This window comes from Phyllostomus hastatus, unplaced genomic scaffold (assembly GCF_019186645.2).
Source record: "Phyllostomus hastatus isolate PE091 unplaced genomic scaffold, TTU_PhHast_1.1 phas_scaffold_501, whole genome shotgun sequence".
NCBI lineage: Eukaryota > Metazoa > Chordata > Mammalia > Chiroptera > Phyllostomidae > Phyllostomus > Phyllostomus hastatus.
Genome location: NW_025334033.1, coordinates 43,725,735 through 43,746,088, shown reverse-complemented (window position 1 = coordinate 43,746,088; position 20,354 = coordinate 43,725,735). Strand labels below are relative to the sequence as shown.

Below are 20,354 nucleotides of genomic sequence, written 5' to 3'. Positions count from 1 at the left end.
GGAAAATGCAATGTGCTTCAGAAGGGAGCTGACCAGCCTGGCTCAGGAACAGACAAGGGAGGACTGGAGAAACTTGTTCTACAGGGCATCCGTTTACCACCGAATCTTTAGATGTGCTGTTGTTAAAATGAAGAGAAATGAGAAAGTTTCCTTTCTTTAATCCCTCATCTTGTTTGTCAGCCTTGACATCCTCAGAAGAATCAACTTGTGGTCAGAAACAGACAAAACAAAGCTTAATAGAATCACCCATTTTCCTAGATCAACAAACTCATTTAATCAGATTTCCCTGGGGCACTCAGGAGGTGGGAAGAGGCCTCATAAACAAGCCCTCCCCTGAGGGCTGCTGATTTAGAGGAGAGACAGAGACAGTCCTTTCTCTGAGGGCTCTTACACAATTACAGCTTGGGAAAAGGGGTTGTGGAGGATGGAGATCCAGGCTGAAACTGATGATTATTTCCATGACTATGTTCCCACAGCTATTTGTCCTTAGTTTAGGAAAGAGTTAGCCAAACTCTAATTGGTGATTTCACATCTGGTGATTTCTTATAATCACCATCACAACCATCACCCAAACTGCCATTTCCTGTAGCCATTTCTCATATACTACGCTACTTTGTCCTCATATACTGTGCTAAGTACTTTAGATAGGTTAGGTTAGTTCATCTCGTGCTGGCCCTGTGAGAGATTTTTATCTTTATTTACACAGAAGGTAATCGAGTAAGACACCTGCCAAGGACAAAGGGCTACAGAGTGGCAGAGTTGAAAGTTAAACCCAGGTCAGCCCAACTCCCAAGCACCTGCCTTCCACCCTGACAACAGTGCTTCCTTCCATCCCAGTTTCTGCAGAAAGGCCACTGACAACTGCCTACACACTACACTGTACAGCCCAAGAACCTTTCACTTACATCATTTGATTTAAAAACTCCATGAAGGAGGCATGACTATCTCTAGTTTTCCATTGAAGAAACTGAGGTACAGATGGAATAAGTAACTTGCCTAATGTTCCACCTCGAGCAGGTGGCAAAGCTAATGCTAGACTCAGGTTTCTTGATTTCCTTTCTCCCCAACCACAGTGTGTCTCATGAGAGAGACTTGTACTATAGTCAAGAAGTATACATTTTAAAGCCAAGAGTCTCATATGAAGCCAAGTACCCTAACCTTGCTCACAAAAGAATGAAACCAAAAGGATTCTTCATACACTGAAATAAAGAACACTGAACATAGACTTTTTAGCAGAAACTTACAAGTAACAAATCATATCTGGTTGTGCCCAGATTAAATCACATGTCAATTTATTAGTATTGGGAGAACCCAGAACCATTGGAGACAGACAGAGCTGGCTAAAACAGCATAACAAACATGCTGAGCTTTGCACTCCAAGAGCTGAACCATGCCGACCCCAGGCCTGTACCCCATGGGGAGTGCAGAGAGAGAATGAGGTGTCAGGACCAGCCCACGTCCCCAGTGACACCTGCAGGGGAGTCTCTTCCTCCTTGCCTCTCAGGGCAGGGAGGCAAAAAGGACTGCTGCTCTTGCCTGATGCCTCTTCATGCACACAGAAAGACAGAAACTCAGTAAGATTGGGTTCCAGAGGTCTTTATTCTTTTAGATCTGGAGAAAAATTCTAGAAGATGAAAAAGAAAGCATCACAAAACATAGCACGATGTTGGTATAATAATAATAAAATATGTGGGTAGGATCTTATGTTTTAAATTTGTATAGTCCAAAATAGATAATTACATAGTATTCAGTAGATGAAGATAACAGTACAGGCATATGAAATCATACTCTTGAGCTCCAAATGACTAAGTTGGAAGCATTCAAACTCTAAGAAGGGACAATTCTGAGGCTATAATGGGCTTAGTGCTGTTATTTAAAGTAATGAAGCATTTTCTCTGCTTTCTGGATTCATTTCACCAAATGATTTCCTCAGCAGGTCAGATATAGATTTGCAGAAAGTGGAAAACATTTTCCAGGAATAAAACTACTGATTCCTAAGGGGCAGCTGACTTAACTTTTCCAAATAATCCATCTTGGGCTGACGTGCCTAGATGTCTCCGAGTGCGGTCACTGATACTCTCGACCTCTTCCCAACCCTGAGACCCTCTGTGTGCCGAACACTCTTGTTGAGAGGGAGCCGCTGGACTCGCTGTGTGGCCCCGAGTAAGCTACTTAATTTCCTGTGCCTTAGTTTCTTTGGCTCTAAAATCAGAACAATAATAGTACTTCCCCCATGGAGTTGTGAATGAGGATTAAATGAGGGCTTAAAAAGGCCTTGGCACACAGTAAGTACTCAAGAAACCTCAGTCATTATTATTCCTGTTATATATCAAAGCTTTTCCCTGGAATCAATAATGAACATTTTGCTCACTTTTTTTTTCTTATAAGCAAAGCCTAAGTTTACAATGCCCAAGTCCCTTAGATATGAAGAGGAAATGATTCTGTTTCTAATGCCTGGCCTTTTTAAGTTTGGTCTCACAGGGAGAAGTACCGAAGCCATCCCATTGTGTCATTCATTACTCACTGGATCTCCCAACAACACTGTAAAGAAACTATACTAGCAATTCCTATGAGCCTAGTTTTTTAAAAAGGGGACCATAATGTCTGGAGTAATGCTTTGCTTAATGGTTATACTGCTATCAAATGGCAGAGGCCTAAATGCCAGGGTTTAGGACCCCCAAGGTAGTGTTCTTTCAAAGTAAAATATTCTAAGATCCCTCTGGAGCAACTGAAACTAAATTTACGGTAACTAAATTTATATTTAGTTAATCCTCAGAAGATACACCAGGACAAAGTGTTGGGTCTTTCCCATGAAGCTCCAATTGAAAGAGTTAGAGGTCCCAAAGGAACAGGGATTATAGTGTAAATCACACTTTAATTCTATTTATTTATATTAACTTAAGTCCACACTTTATTCAGATTTCCCCGGTTTTCACAAAGGTCCTTTTTCTGGAGCAAGATCCCATTCAGCATAAATTACGTTTAGGTACTCGTGTCTCCTCAGGTTCTTGCTGGCTGTGAGCGTGCTCCGACTTCCTTGTCTTGGGTGACTTGACGGTTCTCAGGAGCACCGGTCAAGTACTTTGTGAACGTCCCTTAACTGCACGGGATCTGTATCATCTATTTCTCATGATTAGACTGGAGTTACGGGTTTTGGGGAGGAATGCCACCAAGCTAAAGCGCCATTCTCATCACAACACATCAAGGACACATGCTATTACATCACTTATGCCCTTTGATGCTAATCTTGCTCTTGGCCAGTCTGTCCCCACTTTCTATACTATACTCTGGAAGGAAGTCACGACACACAACCCACATTTAAGGAGTGGGGAGTATCTGCATATGTTATTTGAAAATCTTTTGGATGGGAGATTTGCCTATTCTATTTTATGTATGTATTTATTCAATCATTTGTTTATATCAGTATGGACTCATGAATATTCATTTCATAGTTCAGGTTATAATCCAATACTATTTTTTATTCAGATTGTCCCAGCTCTGGTCACTGGGAGCTCCTCCAGGTAGCTCTTCTGTCCTTCTGACATGCCCCATCATTGCGGTTTTTCTGAGCACTTCCTTTTCCTGTGGTGCAAGATGCTCCGTCTTGTACAAGTCCGTCTTGTACATTTACAGTCCCCATCCTAGAATAAGTCATTTCTCCAAGGAGCCCTTGGTTCCTTTTACTGGGACCGAGATCTGGGCACTAGGTGTACTCCCACTCTGGCTGCACTGATGTGAACTAGGAACTTAGAACTCTCTGCTCTGGAGAAGAGCAATCCCCTAAATCACTTCTTTTCTTTTGAAGAATAGGTAAGTACAGACAGAGAAAAATATGCAAATAATTTCCATTACAAACTAAGAAGACAAGCCATCAGGCTTGCTGTATTGTAAACCAACACAACATAGTTACAACAGAACTGCAGGAGGGTGGTCAGAATAACAGGGTCATCTGCCGGGGGTCATCAGGGAGAATGCTGATAGTATCTTCAGCTTTGCCACATAACAAACACAGCATGGTGTACTCCTAGGACAAGATAAAGTGCATAATTACCATGAGAAAGGTGCTTCTTAACGGACTCAGGTAACAGTTTTCTGCATCATCAGGGGTATTCTTTCTGTATGTTAGATCAATTTCAATACCTACAAGCAATGTCTTCGGTTTATTCTGTGCATCCCAGAGCCTTTTGTTTACGCCAACAGAATACATGCTGATGCTCTCTCTATTGACACAAGAATGTCATCTGGGGCATGCCTGGCCATTTTGTGGACTTAAGAAATACACATATTGGGCTTAGCTAGTGCTGCTCTTTGAAGTAATGAAGCAATCGAGTGTAGGCCCCTAAGGACAAATTCCTGGTCTTAGAGCTGTTCCTATCCAGAACAGTTAACACTAATATGAAATAGAAATATTTTTAAAACAACAAAAAAGGGAGAAAATTCCTAAACCAAAAAAGCTACTTTTATCTACCCCAAGAAAATAAAAAACTATGTTAAATTCACTAGTATGTTAAGCATACCTCATATTTAGGTAGCTAGTTGTCTAGAATTTGATCTATTTAAGGAATTTTATGCTTCTTGGGTTTAACAAATGTTCAGACTGGTGATGGAAAGGATTTTGTTTTAGGTAAACATGCTTAGGGCAGAGTCCTATTTCTATAGCAGCACCTTTCTAGAATATTCAATATGGTCCTAAACTATAGGGACATTTCTTTTAAACCCTTTGCTTAAAAACCTTTCATCTTCTTTAGGAAAACAAACACCCATGTTCAATCTATTAGCATGTCCACGCCTGACACTGAGATTGCCGGCTCTCTGGAAAGTGATCGGTCAGGGCAGCTTATGCTTCATGGGTCCAGACAGTCTAGGGAGAGGGTCGCAGAGATGAACACGGACTACAGTACAAGGACTCGGAACCAGGTGACTGCCTTTCCATTGCCTCCCAGTGGACTCAGCAGAGGAGTTTGGCTCTGGCAGTGGAAAAATTGTTCCTTAAAGACCACAGTTAATTTTTTAGTCTATTCTGCACACACAACAGAAATAAATACAGGCTAGACATCAGCAAACACGAGTCTCATGAATTAAAAATAAAAATCCCCTGTCTCCAAGGTCTTTTACTGCTCTCAAATACTTCTGCTTTTACCAGCCAGACTTTACTGCTAGGATGGCACCCTCTCCCTGGAAATGAAGAAGCAGAAAGTAGTAAAGTCAAAATAGGAAAATGTGTGAAGCTAGACAAATACCCGACTTTTCAACTAATCTATCCATCGGCAAGTTTTTATTAAGTGCCTAAATATTCTGCAATGTGCTAGGTACACTAGTAGACATGAGAGAAGGCAAGGACAAGGTCTGACCTTGCAAACTTAGAATCTAACTTGGGAGAAAGATAAATCCTAACATATGGTATAATCTGGAAAGATCATTAAATAGTAAGACGGATTACACCTGTACTCTGATTTATAGGCAGTCTGGATTCCAAATTTCACTGTAGGTCAACTGTCAGGAATTCAAAGACAGTTTCCCATAGAAGCAGTTGCACCCAACAGTTAGGTTCCCAGAAAGTTCAGGCAGCCTTTTAAATTTATATTATACAAGTACTATAGAATCTAACCATATATAGCAGTACTTCTGTGGGAAAATATGTCTAGAATTCTACCTTGGAATGTCAGAAACATATCTCTGTGTCCTGCCAGGAATGTGGTGGGATGAGAAAACATTTTAACAAAACTAGTTAATTTGGGAGAATAAGAATCACCGCCGCCCCCCACCCCGCCCCAGCCATTCATGGAGATCCTCAAAGCCCCCACCTGCAAACAGGCCAGGGGTACAGATTTGGAAGCAGGGTGGCAAGGGGAGAGGGATCCTTGGGTTAGACCAGATCCTTTGTTTTATTCTGACGGCCCCTGGCCCTTTTCCTCTATCACTATCTGTTATTTCTGACCCAGAGTCCTCTCCTTCCCAGGTCCACAGAGGAACGGAAAGCAGTCTCACAGTTCCCCTCTTGTTTCTTGGGGCAAAAACACAGTTATTTGAATGGCTTTTAGGGTGATATATCTGTAACCATTTATAATGTATTTTCCATTTAAACTCTGTATTTCTGTGTACATTTTCCCCTGTATTCCTTTAAAATTTATTTATTTTATAGAACAAGGAAAGGAGAGAGAGAGAAACATTGATTTTTGTTGTATCAGGATGATGCTCTAACCAACTGAGCTACCCAGCTGGGTTCCCCTCTATTCTTGCCATCAGAAAATTTTACTATGTTTAACCATGGTGTTGTGGTTGTTTTATAAATAGAATCCTTATTTTTTTGAAAGAAAGGAAAGAGATGATGAGAGGATGAATCAAAGAGGTAGCTAAGTGAAGTAAAAAGAGTTTAATTTGTTTTTAACAAATACAGACTAACTGAGTATATTTAATGTGAAGAAATTTTAAATCCCATGGAGAGAAAGACGATGCTAAAAAGAGAGAGGGTAACATATGATTCCTGGGGAAATGCAGCAGGGGTAAGCATCAGAGAGGAGGAAATAAAAGTCTCTCTCTGTGACAGGAGGGACGGGAGCAAGCCTCAGGACGGGAGCAATGCTGTGTGTGGTACATAACGAGTGTGGCAGGAAAGAAGAGAAAGTGAAGCTGCAGCCTAGCAAGAACTCTGGGACGAGGAGTTTGGATGTTATACTGCAGCTAAAGGTAAGCTGGGCAAAGGCCAGTGAGGCAGTTTGAAAGCATCATTTTAAGAAAAACAACCTGATGGCAGAACACAGCACATGGGCAGTGGGGAGCGGATGCTAGGAGAGACACAGTGGAAGTAGAGAGTCCAGTTTAAGAGTTTTTTTCAAGAGCATTTCACTCTATCTGGGCACTGTGAGTACAGGCTATCTTCCTTTACGTTCTTCCTATCCCAGAGTAATTTCTGGGGCAGCTCGGAAAATGTCTGTGTTCAGTCATAAAGGGAAATCAGCCAGACTTTGTTGTATATACTTTACAGTACATACAACAGCTCAATTAGAGCATAAATAGCAGTCTCAATGTCCATTTAGGGACTCTAAAAAGCTGACAGGACCTTCAGAAGCTTCTGGAAAATAGCTACAAGCACTTCTCTCCTCCCATAAAAGGATAAAGCTGCCCCTTCAAGCCCACGACATGTTCATTTCCCTATCCGGCCACCACTCACTCACTGAGATCTGGATTTTGGCCTAAGTTACATATATCATATAAATATTTTTGAGGCCTAATTTTTGGTTGTTGAGGAGATGTAGTCAAGATGTTATTTAGATTAAGTATAAGATATTGGACCATATTATGACAAGTGACTTAAGTGCTTTCTTCTTTATTAAAATAAGAATGAATGAGAGTGGATATAGTATTTTATAACATGCTGTTATGAAAGATTTTATTTTTCCTAATTATAGGAAAATCTGAAGGGTTTTTAAAAACTCCTTTGCCTGTTAAAAGCTCTAACCTAATATTTATATCCTACGGGTGAACATTTAGTTCACATGAAATAAGGAACTCAAGCTGGAGGTTTGAAAACGGGGGCAGGGAGGCGTGGGCGCAGGCCGAGGTGTGTCCTCGTGGTTCACGGTGCATCCGGGCTCTCCCGCCCTGTCCCGCTTTTCTTTCTGACCATCAGACCTACTCCAGGCCTACACCAGCCTCTGGAATTCTGTTGATCTCTTCCCGTACTCTCACAACAGTGTAAGGATTAATCCTTATAATAAATCCCTATTCTCTATCCTTACAGTGGTCCTGCTTCTCTCCTCCAACCTTGATACATCCATGTTGTTATTTTACCTAACAAATAATATTAAGTGTTTTACTGCAGTTGAGACTACGGAATCGCTCAACTCTACATGCCTACCAAGGAAAACAAAAGAGAGCCCCCTGATCCCAGTCTCCATGCCCAGCAAGTACGGTGGCAGTGGGCAGGCCGACACCCAGAACCGACACTGCGCAATCACACAGCTGGGTAGAGACAAAAGAGGCACAACGGTCACCTCAGAAGAGCTACAATGTGCTGTTCTTCATAAACAAAAGTGACAGGACTGAGAAATCATTTGTAAGGCACACACTGATTGCTGACTCCTGTAAAAACAGGTTTGAGCAGATCCAGCCACATCTGAAGTTTCCCTCTCAACTTACACAGAAGAGAGGGATGGTCTCACTTAACATTCGCTAGTACTTCATTTGTGAAAATTGTATCTAGATTTTCAAGGGTACTTTCATTATCTCCCCTGCGCCCACAATAACATACCCATGTTAACACACTTACCTGAAATTCATCCATGATACTGAACGTATATTCATGCCTGGCAACTACGTGATGACAATTCTTACACAGATCTGCCAAAACAGAGAGAGATGTAATAGTTAAGTCACAGAACGTGTCTTTAGACAGTAAAATTTCTATTCTCAGCAATGGTACTGCTTTAAAAGAATCTTAACTGTCATATTTAATACAGCAGGATACCCATTATATCTGCCTTGATAAGAAATCTAGAATCTGTGACATAGTAATACTGCATAATTAAGGGCCAATGTGCATATATTAATTCCCATTGAAAGCTCTCTAAGGTAATCAATTAACAAACATGTAAATGTGTTGTTTAAACTAGCTAGACCTATCTAACTATGTAAAGGCTTCTACTCTCAGGAAGGACTATAACTAATCATAAATCAACAACTAAACAACTTTGTGACTATAACTAATCAACAACTTTGTGACTATAACTAATTATAAATCAACAACTAAAGCTAGACGCTAAAGTGAATTTAATGGTAACAAAAGACTCTAATAAAAACACATAATAATAATGTTTTATTGAGTGTTTACAGTATGCCAACACTGTTTTAAATATGTTTAATCTGTTTATTCACTTAATCTTTTCAAAAACCCAAAGAGGGAGACACAATTTTTAGGGATATGGAAACAAATGCACACCGTGGTCATGGAAGAAATTGGGTTAGGAAGTGTTGGAACCAGAATTCAAATCCAAGCATTCTGGCTCCAGAACCCTTGCTCTTTTTTTAAAGAGTATATTTATTTATTTTTAGAGAGAGGGGAAGGGAGGGAGGAAGAGAGGAAGAGAAACATTGATGTGCGAGAAAAATTGCATGCACCCCAACCAGAAGCTGGGCCACAACCCAGGCATGTGCCCCAACCAGGAATCAAGCTGGTGACCCTTTGCTTTGCAGGACGATGCCCAACCAACTGAGCCATGCCTATCGGGGCAGAGCCCTTGCTCTTAACCACCATGACCTACTACCTGGAACAAAACTGAGTTAAAGGGTTATATCTAAAAGGAAGAAAATGATTCTTTTAATTTAGAACACTTTTTGATAGTCTGACTTTATTCTAAAGGCTTAGTGCTTTTCATAGCCCTCTTGCAAAGTATCATTATTTGTGCATTTACTCCTCTTATGTTCAGAACACAACAAAGAACCAGGAGACAAGCCAAAAGGGGATGTGCACAGTGTAACTGCTTGTCACAATACCTGGGCACTAAGGTATGCATACACTTAATTTACTCACAGAATTTCTTAGTGCCTAACTCAGAATCTATTTATTTTTACTGCACACAGTCTATTTGTGTGGTTTCCCAACACTAAGGAAGGAGGAACAGTATATTAAGGTAGCATATTTACCGCAGCAAAAGAAACACCAGACTGACAGTGAAATAGGAGACGAAAAAAGCTACGAAAGCCAAAACAAGACTAGACTATAGCACTCAGGGACATTTAAAATAGGGGCAAACATCGCTTCTCAGCCTCTGGCTAAGATCAAATGTACACGACATGATCTCACCTATAAGAGGAACCTAATGAACAAACATAAACTAATGAACAAAACAGAACCAGAGACATGGAAACAGAATAGACCAGAGGGGAGTGGGGAGGGGGATAATGATGGAAAGAAGAAGGGACTAGTCAAAGAATATGCATAAATGAACCATGGACATGGACAATGGTGTGGGGATTACCTGTGGGGGGAGGGGGGCTGGGCAGAGGAGGGCAAAGGGGGAAAAATGGGACAACTATTTAATTGTAATAGAATAACAATTAAAAAAAAGATCAAGTGTAAAATAGGGGCAAACAGCCCTGAACACTTTAATAGCTGCTGGACAACATCACTATATAGCAGGTGAAAACTCACATGTATGATCCTAAAGTTAAAAGAAAAACCTCTATATCGTTTCAGAAAAGATAAATGCTTTAAAAAAAAAAGTGATGCCTGAATCATAGCTTTGGTTCTCTCCAAGAGTCATTTAAGTAGAATATCTGATGCTAGTTAAATGAGGAGTTATTTATAATTTCCTCTTAAAAACCTAAATACTAACTAGTAACTATGTGTTGCAATACAATATTAAAACAGGCCTCATAATGCTTTGCACAACATACCAACTTCCCAAAGTCAACGCTTGCTAACAGACTTGAGTGGAAAGAAAAGGTCTACTCACGATCATAGGTAACTATTTCTTCTCCATCTTCCTCTTTCAGAGACTTGTTTGTGATCAGCATAAAATCCCGCTTACCACACACCGCACAGCCTGTAAAGTTCAGCAAGAAAGATCCATTCTCCAGGCAGATGTTACCCTAAGATATTAAAAATGGTAATTAAATTTTCTTCTATTTCAAAATGCTTGGTGAAAATGATTAATAAACTTAAAACCTCTAAAGGCAAAAAAAGCCAAAATTTACTTGCTTGAAGGCAACACCAATTAATTTTGAAACTGTCTTTCCTCTACATGTGCTACTCATGGTAAATGAGTGGTAGAGCTGTAAGTCTCCGAGGTCTGCAACTATGTTTAAGAGAACTAAATGTAAGTGGACATTTAGAAACAATTTAGTGAAGCTTTAATAATATACGAAAAGGAAAAATTGGAAAACCTAATAGCCAAGAATATTAGATAAGGTATCATATCATGAACTAGAATTAAAATACAATCAAAATAGAAACACAGCCAACGATAAAAATGAAAACACTGTGCTCAGCTGATTGTTGACATAGCATTTTCTGAAGCCTTAAAGATACCGTAAAATAAACAAACAAAATAAGCTCTCAACTCTCTGGATGTCAGTCCATAAGGATATGTGTTATTCGGGCAGGAAAGGTAAAAACTCTGCAATTCCTTAGACTGACAGCATGGCATTCAAAGAGAAAGGGTTTTGCTTCATCACTAAGGAACAACTTAGGTTCCTGGCTCAAAGGAGGTCTTTGCTAAAGGCTTACTAATAATTGTTCAGGACTAAAACTCATCTCATAAATAATCTACTTCAACCTCGTTTCTGACCAACAAACTTAAAGAGTATTTTAAATCATTAATGTGATGAAAAACCATTCAAATCAACATTTCTCCAGTATAGCTATGTGCCTCATACTGAGTGGAAAATTCGAGGATGAGTCACAGGCTTCTTCCTTCAAACAGCTTATGGAATATCAGGGGAATTAAGACCCAGCTGAAGTGATGTCACAGTGAAGCTTTCCTGCATTCCCTCACAATTAACCTCTCCCTTCTGAGTGGCTCCTCAGTGCTATGTATTAAGGAAGAGATTAACTCTGGTGGAGGGAAATGAAGCCACTACATTGTTTTTCAGAGAGAGGAGAAGGGTGGGAGAAAGAGAAGGAGAGAAATATCAGTGTGAGAGAGAAACATCCATCAGATGCCTCTCAAAGGCTCCCCGCCCTGATGGGGGACCCAACGTGCAACCTAGGCACGTGCCCCGACATAGAATCCAACGGTGACCTTTTGCTTTGTGGGACAATGCCCAACCAACAGAGTCACACTGATCAGGGCTAACTATCTAGTTTGAAGATAATAAACCACAGGCACATGGACTAAACTACTAAAGGGGGAAAAAGCCTTGGGATTAAAGTATTGGGTTGAACAAAAAGTCCATTTAGTTTTTTCTATAAAAGACACATTTTTCATTTTCACCAATAACTTTGTTGATTTGGATATTTTGAGTATGTCCACTATCTTCCACATGGTATAACGTTGATTGTTGTCAATTACTGTCTCGATTTGATCCCTATCAACTTCAGCTAGTTTACTGGACCATGGAGCATCGCCCAGTGAGAAATCTCCAGTGTGACACTTAGCAAACCACTTTTGACACGTTCAATCAGTCACAGCACCTTCTCCATGCACTGCACACATCTTTATTTGTGCTTCAACCTTTCTTCAAAAAATAAAGGATAATATGCCAAAAATGCAATTTTCTTCCATCTTCAATATTAAAATGGCTACACAAAAATTCATTAATTTTGATAAGTTTTTAAAAAATGCATGCTGACGGGACAGCTGTCACAACACAATCCAACAAAATTGTTTCGAATGAAGTTAAAGACAACTAAGGGCTACTAGAGCCATCTTATAGGAAAAAAACTAAACGAACTTTTTGGCAGCCCAATATAAACTTCCAGCTATTAAAAACAAGTGTTTTGCTTTGATTAAAACAACAAAACAATAAACTCTATTGAGGTATAACTTATTGCCAGCACTATAAAATCCACATATTGTAAGGGTATTGATAAACGACCTTTGATAAACATATATGCCAAGGTAAACACTACCCCAATCAAGATATAAAGTTTTCTATCTTCCTAGGAAGATAGAAGGAAGCTCCTTCATGCTTTATATTCCATTGCATGGATTTATCTGTTAACAAGGTTTTTTTACTATCATAAATAAAGCAGTGATGAAGATTCACGTATAAATGTTATGTGGACATATACCCTTCTCTTGGGTAATTACTAGAAGTGGAATTGCTGAGTCATACAGTAAAGATATCATATAAACTTTATAAGAAATTGCCACACGGTTTTCTGGTTTTCTATTCCCACCAGTGATGTGTGAGTTCCAGTTGCTCCACATTCTCACCAACACTAGGCATTATAATTCTTTTTTTAAATTTTAGCCATTCTAATGATGTAAAATGGTATCTCACTGTCTACTAGTACAAACAATATTCCTCTAGAATGGGAATTGCTGGGTCATTCAGTATGCCACACATCTTTATTTGATAATGCTAAGCCTCTTTTCAAAGAGGTTGTCTCACATGTTTTCATGTTGTTATATATCTTTCCCAAAAGACTAAACATTACTCTAAATGTTAAAAAGCAGAAGAAACTATACAGATTTTCTACCTCCCACCCAATACAAGAATCCTTGTTCTTCTGTTTTCCCCCAACCTGCAGCTCTTCCTTTCCTACCCTAGTCGCAACTAACTTTCAAGTCCCAACTTAAGTCCTTCTTTCTTTTGGGAGACCAGTGCTCCTCCTTACTGCTCCCCGCTTCTCTAGACTTGAATGGCATTTATGGACTGTACTACTCATTTATTAATCACATACTCTCCTAAAATGTAAGCTCTTAGGCTGCACAGAAGTCGCCTCTTATTTCTTCTAAGCAAAGTAATTTAGCTACGCACATATAAATGTTCAGTAAGTATACCTTGAATGAATAAGAATAAACAAGCTTTGCAACCTCTTGAGCTTAGGAGGAACAGAGGTTTAAAAGAAAATAATAGCTAGGAAACTTAAATTCTAGTCTTGGCTCTCATACTAACTACAATGTGAAACTGGGCAAGTGATTTCGCCTCTCTGGGCATTAGTTTCTTCATCTGCAAAACTAAGTTAGAACAGATGACCTCAGAGGTCCCTTCCAGATCTAGAATTCAGAAGAAAAACTGAACTTCATCAAATCACACTTGAGGGTGAGACTAGGGGCAGGGGTAGGGGTGTCTGCTTTCGGCTGGGTTGACAGTGGTGGGGTTTCCTCTGTTGCCCCTGGAGCTATAGAGGAGTGGGGTGAAGCTCGATGTCAGCCCTAAGGGAGGGGACCGTTGGGAAAGGACCGCCACAGGCCGCCCCAGCTGTCTAAAGCCTAAATACAGCTATCGGGTCATTGGAATAGGCAGAGCCGCTGAGTCTTCCCCACCCGCGCCCGGCCTCACGGGGAACGCAGACCGGGGATATGAGAAGCCTCCAGAGCGGAGTATCGGCCAAGGGAGCGAGAAGTTCTCGGTGCTCCTTCGCTCACCCGATTGGGATATTCCTTCTCCACACAGTCCCCACACATCGTACTGCAGTTAACCAAGCAGGTCCTCCAGGGCTTCCGGGAAGGCGAAACATCGCGAGAGCTAAGAGAAGGTTCCGCATGCGCCCTAGGTATTCGACCTGCTCCGTGCACTCTCAGAACCAAGTCTTAGTCTCCGCTCCTTAGCAACTGTTGCTAGGGCACGGCCAAGTCTCTTTCGCAGCTCTGGTGACAACCGCTGGGACTCCACAACTGTCGAGAAAGAGGACCTGTGGCGGGAAGGGGAAAAGGATCTTGAAATGAGCAAAGTTCTAATAGGCCTTCCTGAGTCTAGGGTGACAGACAAGTAATACACAAGAAAGGTAAATTGTTTCCCATATTCAGCTTTGTTTCAACCTGTCAGCTGACTTGGCTTACTCCATATATAAAGCTGAAATTATAATTTAAATATTTTTTTCTTAACCATTTCTTAGGGGAGTGAGAATGATAGATCAGATCTCAGCAGATGAACAAGCAATAGCTGAAGTGTTCGGGAAGAAGTGTTTGAAGCTTTGCAGAGAACATGTTAAATGTTAAATGTTAATAGTAAACATGTTAAATGTTAATAGTAAATAACCATCCCAGAGTCCCCTGGAGAACATAGCAATGGGAAACGTGTTTCCGTGTGTGTGTGTGTGTGTGTCACAGAAGCACATCAGTGGCAGGCAAGCACTAGGTAAATAGAAGATGGTCAAATCAGTGGTCCCTGCATTTTCCAGTTCTGTGGAGCTCAAAATGCTTGTGACTGGTGCCCTCCTTCTTTTTTCAATAACCATTTCAAAGCTAGCCAGCTTAATTGGGTTTGCTAATACGGGAATTCTATCTCCACTGGAGTGCTGAAATTGTAACCGGTATTTCAGCCTCTGGTAAGGATCTGCACTAGTTACTGAAAGTCACAAGTGTCCCGAAAAGCGGTGCATCAGTGTTCACTCTATTCTTGGAATAATCATAATGTCTTCCATTTGTATGACATTTTCAACATTTTGGTGTCGTTTTGCTTTCTAATTTAATGCTTTTGCAACTGTGTAAGATTAGTAATGTGAACCCAGAGAAGAAATACATCTGCCAAGAAGGACCCCCCATGGTTTATGGGGCCCAAATTCATAACCAGAGTCTAGCACTATTGCTGACAGAGGCCTCTTACACACTGTATTTCAGGGAAAAGCCATGGGCTGAGCTGTCAGCCTCCTTCACTGGGCTTCTGCCATTTGAGTCGACCCTTATAAGGGAGTTCTTGGTATCCTCTTATGATCAATCTACCTACCCCTAACACAACTATACAGCTATATCCTCATTTGCACCTATGCTGACCAATGAGAACTGCTCTATGATGAGACCAATTAGAGTGCCCAACTTCAATCAGGACAGTGCCATTTGGACCAATCAGAACTGTGCAGCTGGATCCTCACTTGCATAAATATGGACCAGTCAGGAACCAGTGTGGGAACTTTCTCTATAAAAGGTGGCCTCCCCTAATTTTACCCACAGTTGCACTTTTGGGAGGCTGTGTTTTCCTGGTTTGCAGCTGTTCACAGAAATAAAGGCTTTCCTTTTCTGTACTCAACTGGGGACTTTTGTTGACAGTGAGAAAAGTATGTCTTCCCTTTTTGGATAAGGAAACCAAGAAAATAAGTGGTTAAAGGTCTTCTATGGTAACAAAACTACTTGATAATCTGTCAGGACTAGGGCTTGGTTCCTACCCTGGGCTCAAATTCCTTTTAATACAATAGTTAGTAGCCACATGTGGCTATAAAGCACTTTTAATGAGGCAAATTTGAACTGAAATGTCTTGTAAGTACATCTTGGACACTAGATTTAGAAAACTTAGTGTGGAAAAAATGTAAAATATTTCACTAGTAATTTTTATATTGGTGATGTTGAAATAATTTGGCTAAATAAAAATAAATTATTAAAATTAATCTCACTTGTTTCTTTTTTTAATCTGGTTACTAGAAAATTTAAAATTACACATGGAGCTTGAGTTATATTTCTACTGCCTAAGGCTGGCCTATACAATTCCCTTTCTTGACTGATTTTTTAAATGCATCCTCTGTTTTTAAGCCTGATAGTGACTTTTAACGTTACTAACCACTGTATCTATTTTATTCAATTCTGTAGACATCTGTTGAGTGTCATGGCTGTGCAAGGAACCATGTGGGCAACAGAAAAATGAAAAAGACATTGTCTTTTCCTAGTCTCCAGATATTCACAGTAGAATCTGAGAGAAAAAATGAGCAGAAATGCCTGTAATTAACTGGAAGGTTGTGGCTTTACAGCACAAAATGGAGAGACTTCTGGCAGGTGGGGGATTACAAAAGGGGTATTTGGGCCTTGAACAATGTATAGGGTTTCAAAAAGCAGAGAGTTGAGTATAAGAATTTCAGGTGGACCATACCAAAGAGTTTGGATTTTACTTCGCAGGTGACAGGGAGCCACTTAAAGTTTGTGCAGGAGAGTGATGATATCAGTGTGTGGTTTAGGAAGATTATTTTAGCAGCATTCTATTGGGACTGATGGAAATGGAAAGAAATTGGATGCAAAAGGCAAACACTAGCACAAACCACAGGGGGGAGACATACAGCTTTATGCCTCCTGACCAATAGAGAACGATTCATGATTTTTAAAAAATGAAAATTACACGGCAAAGATCTCAATGACTAAGCTCTTTGGTATGAACTGATTTTTATGTTCTGAGGCATGAAAAACAATTGACATATTTACCAACATCTCTCTAACTTTCCAGAGTGATATTGTATATTGTTATTAAAGTTAGCAAGTGAATTAAAAGGTCATCTTATTCATAGGCACAAAATTTCAAGAGCTTATAGCTAGCCACCCAGCGAAGTTCCGTATTCAAATATAACCATGTTCGGGGAAGAGAGTCAGCAAATGATTCTGGCAGGAGGAGGTGGAAAGGAACAGAAATTAAAATGTGATTATGGTAGTAGGCATATGATAATCTCTGAGGCCGACAGGTGGAAGAAAGGAAAAGAGATGCAACAAAGCAGGGGATTAGCACCAGAAAGGAATGACCATGTAGTGGTCTAAAATAAGTTTTAAAAAGTTACAAAACCTCTGTTTTCTCTTCTAGATAATTATGTAAAATAAAGTTTATAGGAACCATTTAAGGATTACCTTGTAATAGAATGTTCTCTTAATAAACATGAGATATGAACAATGTGTATCAAATACACTCATGTATTGCAGTTTGTGCATGAGATTATCTCTTGGCAAAGGAATCCATTTAGGTAGCTCTAAATGTCAAAATGGTTCAATATTATGTGCTAAACTACATCCCTGAGACAAGATTAAAGTTTTACCTTGAGAGTTCAGCTTGAATCTCCTAACACCCTCTTTCTAGAACCTCTTTTCTTTTGCCTTTCATGATGCCCAAAACTAAGAGGCTAGAAGGATGCAGTGCTGAGCCTATCTATCCTCTTCACTGTTTGTTTAAAGGGGTGAGGAAGCACCCCAGAACTTGTACGGCATCAGTGTCCGACCACTTTCACAGATGGAATGAAGCTCATCTCCAAGCAGTTCATCTGCTTGGTGAAGGTATGTGTCATTTCTCCGTTGTCTCAAGGGAAGTGTGAAATAGGAGCGCTTGTCTGTTTCTGGTATCGCCTGCCCAGAATGAATGAGCTAGCAAGGATTTGAAGTTCATGCTGTGAACACAGGTAAGCCTGGTCGAAAGGGCCAGGGCCAGGCTTTTTAAATTTTAGTCCAGTGGCCAAATGGACTAAATTTCTTCTGTTTGAGGTTCTCATGGCTATTCAGATGATAAGCTCCAGCTTTTAGACACGGGGCAGTTAAAAGCAAGGGAATAGCTACTGTTTCTTTGTTTCCTTCAGCTCTCCTCACTTGCACATACAGATGATCATTTCTACATGCAATTTTCATGATATATCTCAAAATCTCTGATGTAGTGGCCTTTGTGTGCCCCAGGATATAGTAAGACTTGGAGCAGACTTTTATTATTTGCCATCTATATGGACCCTGAGAGGTGAAGGAGTTTGGACTTTTTAGAGAAGCCAAGGAAGTGAAGAAAGGGAGGCCCAGAGGCCCTGGTGTGTCCTGGAGAATGGCCAGCAGACAGATGGTTTACTTCACAGTAGTTCAGGCACAAAATCCATGGAAATCAAGAAGCTTGGGTAGTTTTGCCTGAACTGGTGTGTCTCAGTGGGCTGGGTGTCATCTTGCAAAGCATAAGGTCATTGGTTTGATTTCTGGTCAGGGCACATGCCTGGGTTGCATGTTCTGTCCTGGTCAGGGCGCATAGAAGAGGCAAACAATCAGTTTCTCTCTCACATCAATGTTTCTCTCCCTCTCTTTCATCCTGCCTCCCTCCTTCTCTAAAAATAAATAAATAATTTTTTTTTTAGAAAAAACAGTTGGGTAGTATTGAAAAGAATAGTTTTGACTTGGAATGGAGAAGGGGTACATAGAAACTGCAAGAAATATTTGGGAAATAACATGGTGATTTAAAGCTAAGATTTTAGATTTCAGTCCTAACTATATCTTAATAACAGTAGGTCCTTAAGCAAGTTGCTTACTGGCTGGGCTTCAACTTTCTTATCTGTAAAATAATGACAATAATAAGTATACCTACTTCACACAGTTGTTTTATAAAACGATACACAAATGTCTTAGATGCATGAGTATATACACATGACTCCAGGGTGCTAAGATAAGTAACTACAGCCATAAGACGAAGGTCTAAGATAGAAGGGAGGATAATGAATTAGGAAAAGGAGACTGGTAATGACTAACAGCCTGCGCAACGTGTGAATCTGTGTCTAGCCGAATCGGGTAATATGAGACTGTGCACTTTCATTTGTACAAGGTGAAGGTGGTTTGTGTGCACTCGAAAAGACTGAGTGAGCATGTCGTGTTGAAGAGGACACTGTGGGGGGAGAGTCGTGTGAGGGAGGGAAGCCACAGAAGATAGAGAGAGAGCAACAAGCCAGGCTCCTCCAGGAAGCAGACTTGGAGAGTTACTCAAAGACACAAAGAGGTGGGGAGCCCTAATCACAGGTTTCCAATCCCACTTCTGGTTTCTTGTACTTCTTTCTCTTGACAAAATCTTCTCTGAGAGCTCATGTAAAAGTACATATCAAGGTTTGAGAGAACTGAGGCATCTACAGAAAACAGTGCCCCCAGTGTAACAGTTATAATAAATCGTATTTTGCTACTGCTTTAAAACCTCTGGGATTCCCCACTGCCTTCAAGATAAAGACCAAGTTTCTTACTAGAGTATTCACAGCCTTTCACAATCTGGCCCCAGTCTACCTCTCCCACTAACACCCTGCTGCTCCCCACCTCTCCTTCTGCTCGCCTGTCCTGTCCTCACACATTACCTATTTGTAGTCTCCCCAAAATTCTCATGGCCCTATCCACACCACATGCTTTCAAGTCTTCTTTCTAGCTTTTGGCGTGCTGTTCCCTCTGCCCAGCATGGTCCTTTCTCTGCCTGTTGAAGTCATATTCAGTGTCCCAGACACGGTTCAAACATTGCCTCTTTCACAAAGACTGGACATTAGTTTCCATTCTAAACGCCTGTGATAACACTTTACTCGTCCCCCTGCTGTGGCATGCACAGTCACCCCTTGACTGTCACTCTCTGAGGACGATGCTTATTTCCAGCTTTCAGCATTCTAGGCCTGGCACACAGTGGGTGCTCAGTAATGTTTTTTGATTGATTAGAAAAGCTGAACACACTTTCACCACCTCACTCCAAATTCCAGGGCCCGAGCCGCCTTCATTCTCCTCATCTCCTCCAGACTTCGCTCTCTTCACTCCAAGTCATTGCTATCGGGGGTTTTAATATTTGAGGGAGAAAACAAAACAAAACATTTTTAGGAAACAAGTTTTGGTTTTAAAAATTTGTTTTAAGCTCGACATCTTCCACTTGCTAGCTAAGAATATATTGTGAAGTGATATCTTCATGCTATGCCCACCGAAAGGAAGATCCTGCCCAAGGCCCAGATGACTCGACAAGGAAAAAACAACATGTTCTAATATCATTCAACTTAACACCTCATTTCTCTCTAGGAAATTATCTGTAAACTTAGAGCTCAGTTTGTCACCTCATTCCTGGAAGTTTAGCAACATCTTCCTAACTTTAATTGGTTCTATACACTATTTTGTCTTTCTCTTTTATAGATAATTGGATTCATAATGGTTCGTTGTTTTCAGTTGAAGGAGGGTACATGACTTTTCCACCAGAGTGGTTTCTTAGTCCTCACTCACTGATTCGGTTACTACCTGAGATTGCCTACATCA

At 40.5% G+C, this 20,354-nt stretch overlaps 1 protein-coding gene across 1 annotated transcript; it reads right to left on the bottom strand.

Annotated features, from left to right (window-relative positions):
• Nucleotides 1-1,580: 1,580 nt before the first annotated feature.
• Nucleotides 1,581-14,147, bottom strand: CHURC1 (churchill domain containing 1). The gene is made up of 4 exons (XM_045823428.1): nt 14,037-14,147; nt 10,455-10,590; nt 8,270-8,340; nt 1,581-4,024 (listed from the first exon to the last, which is right to left on the bottom strand). Exons 1-4 carry the CDS (start codon nt 14,073-14,075, stop codon nt 3,932-3,934), a joined length of 339 nt encoding a protein of 112 aa, XP_045679384.1. The 5' UTR covers nt 14,076-14,147; the 3' UTR covers nt 1,581-3,931.
• Nucleotides 14,148-20,354: the final 6,207 nt, after the last annotated feature.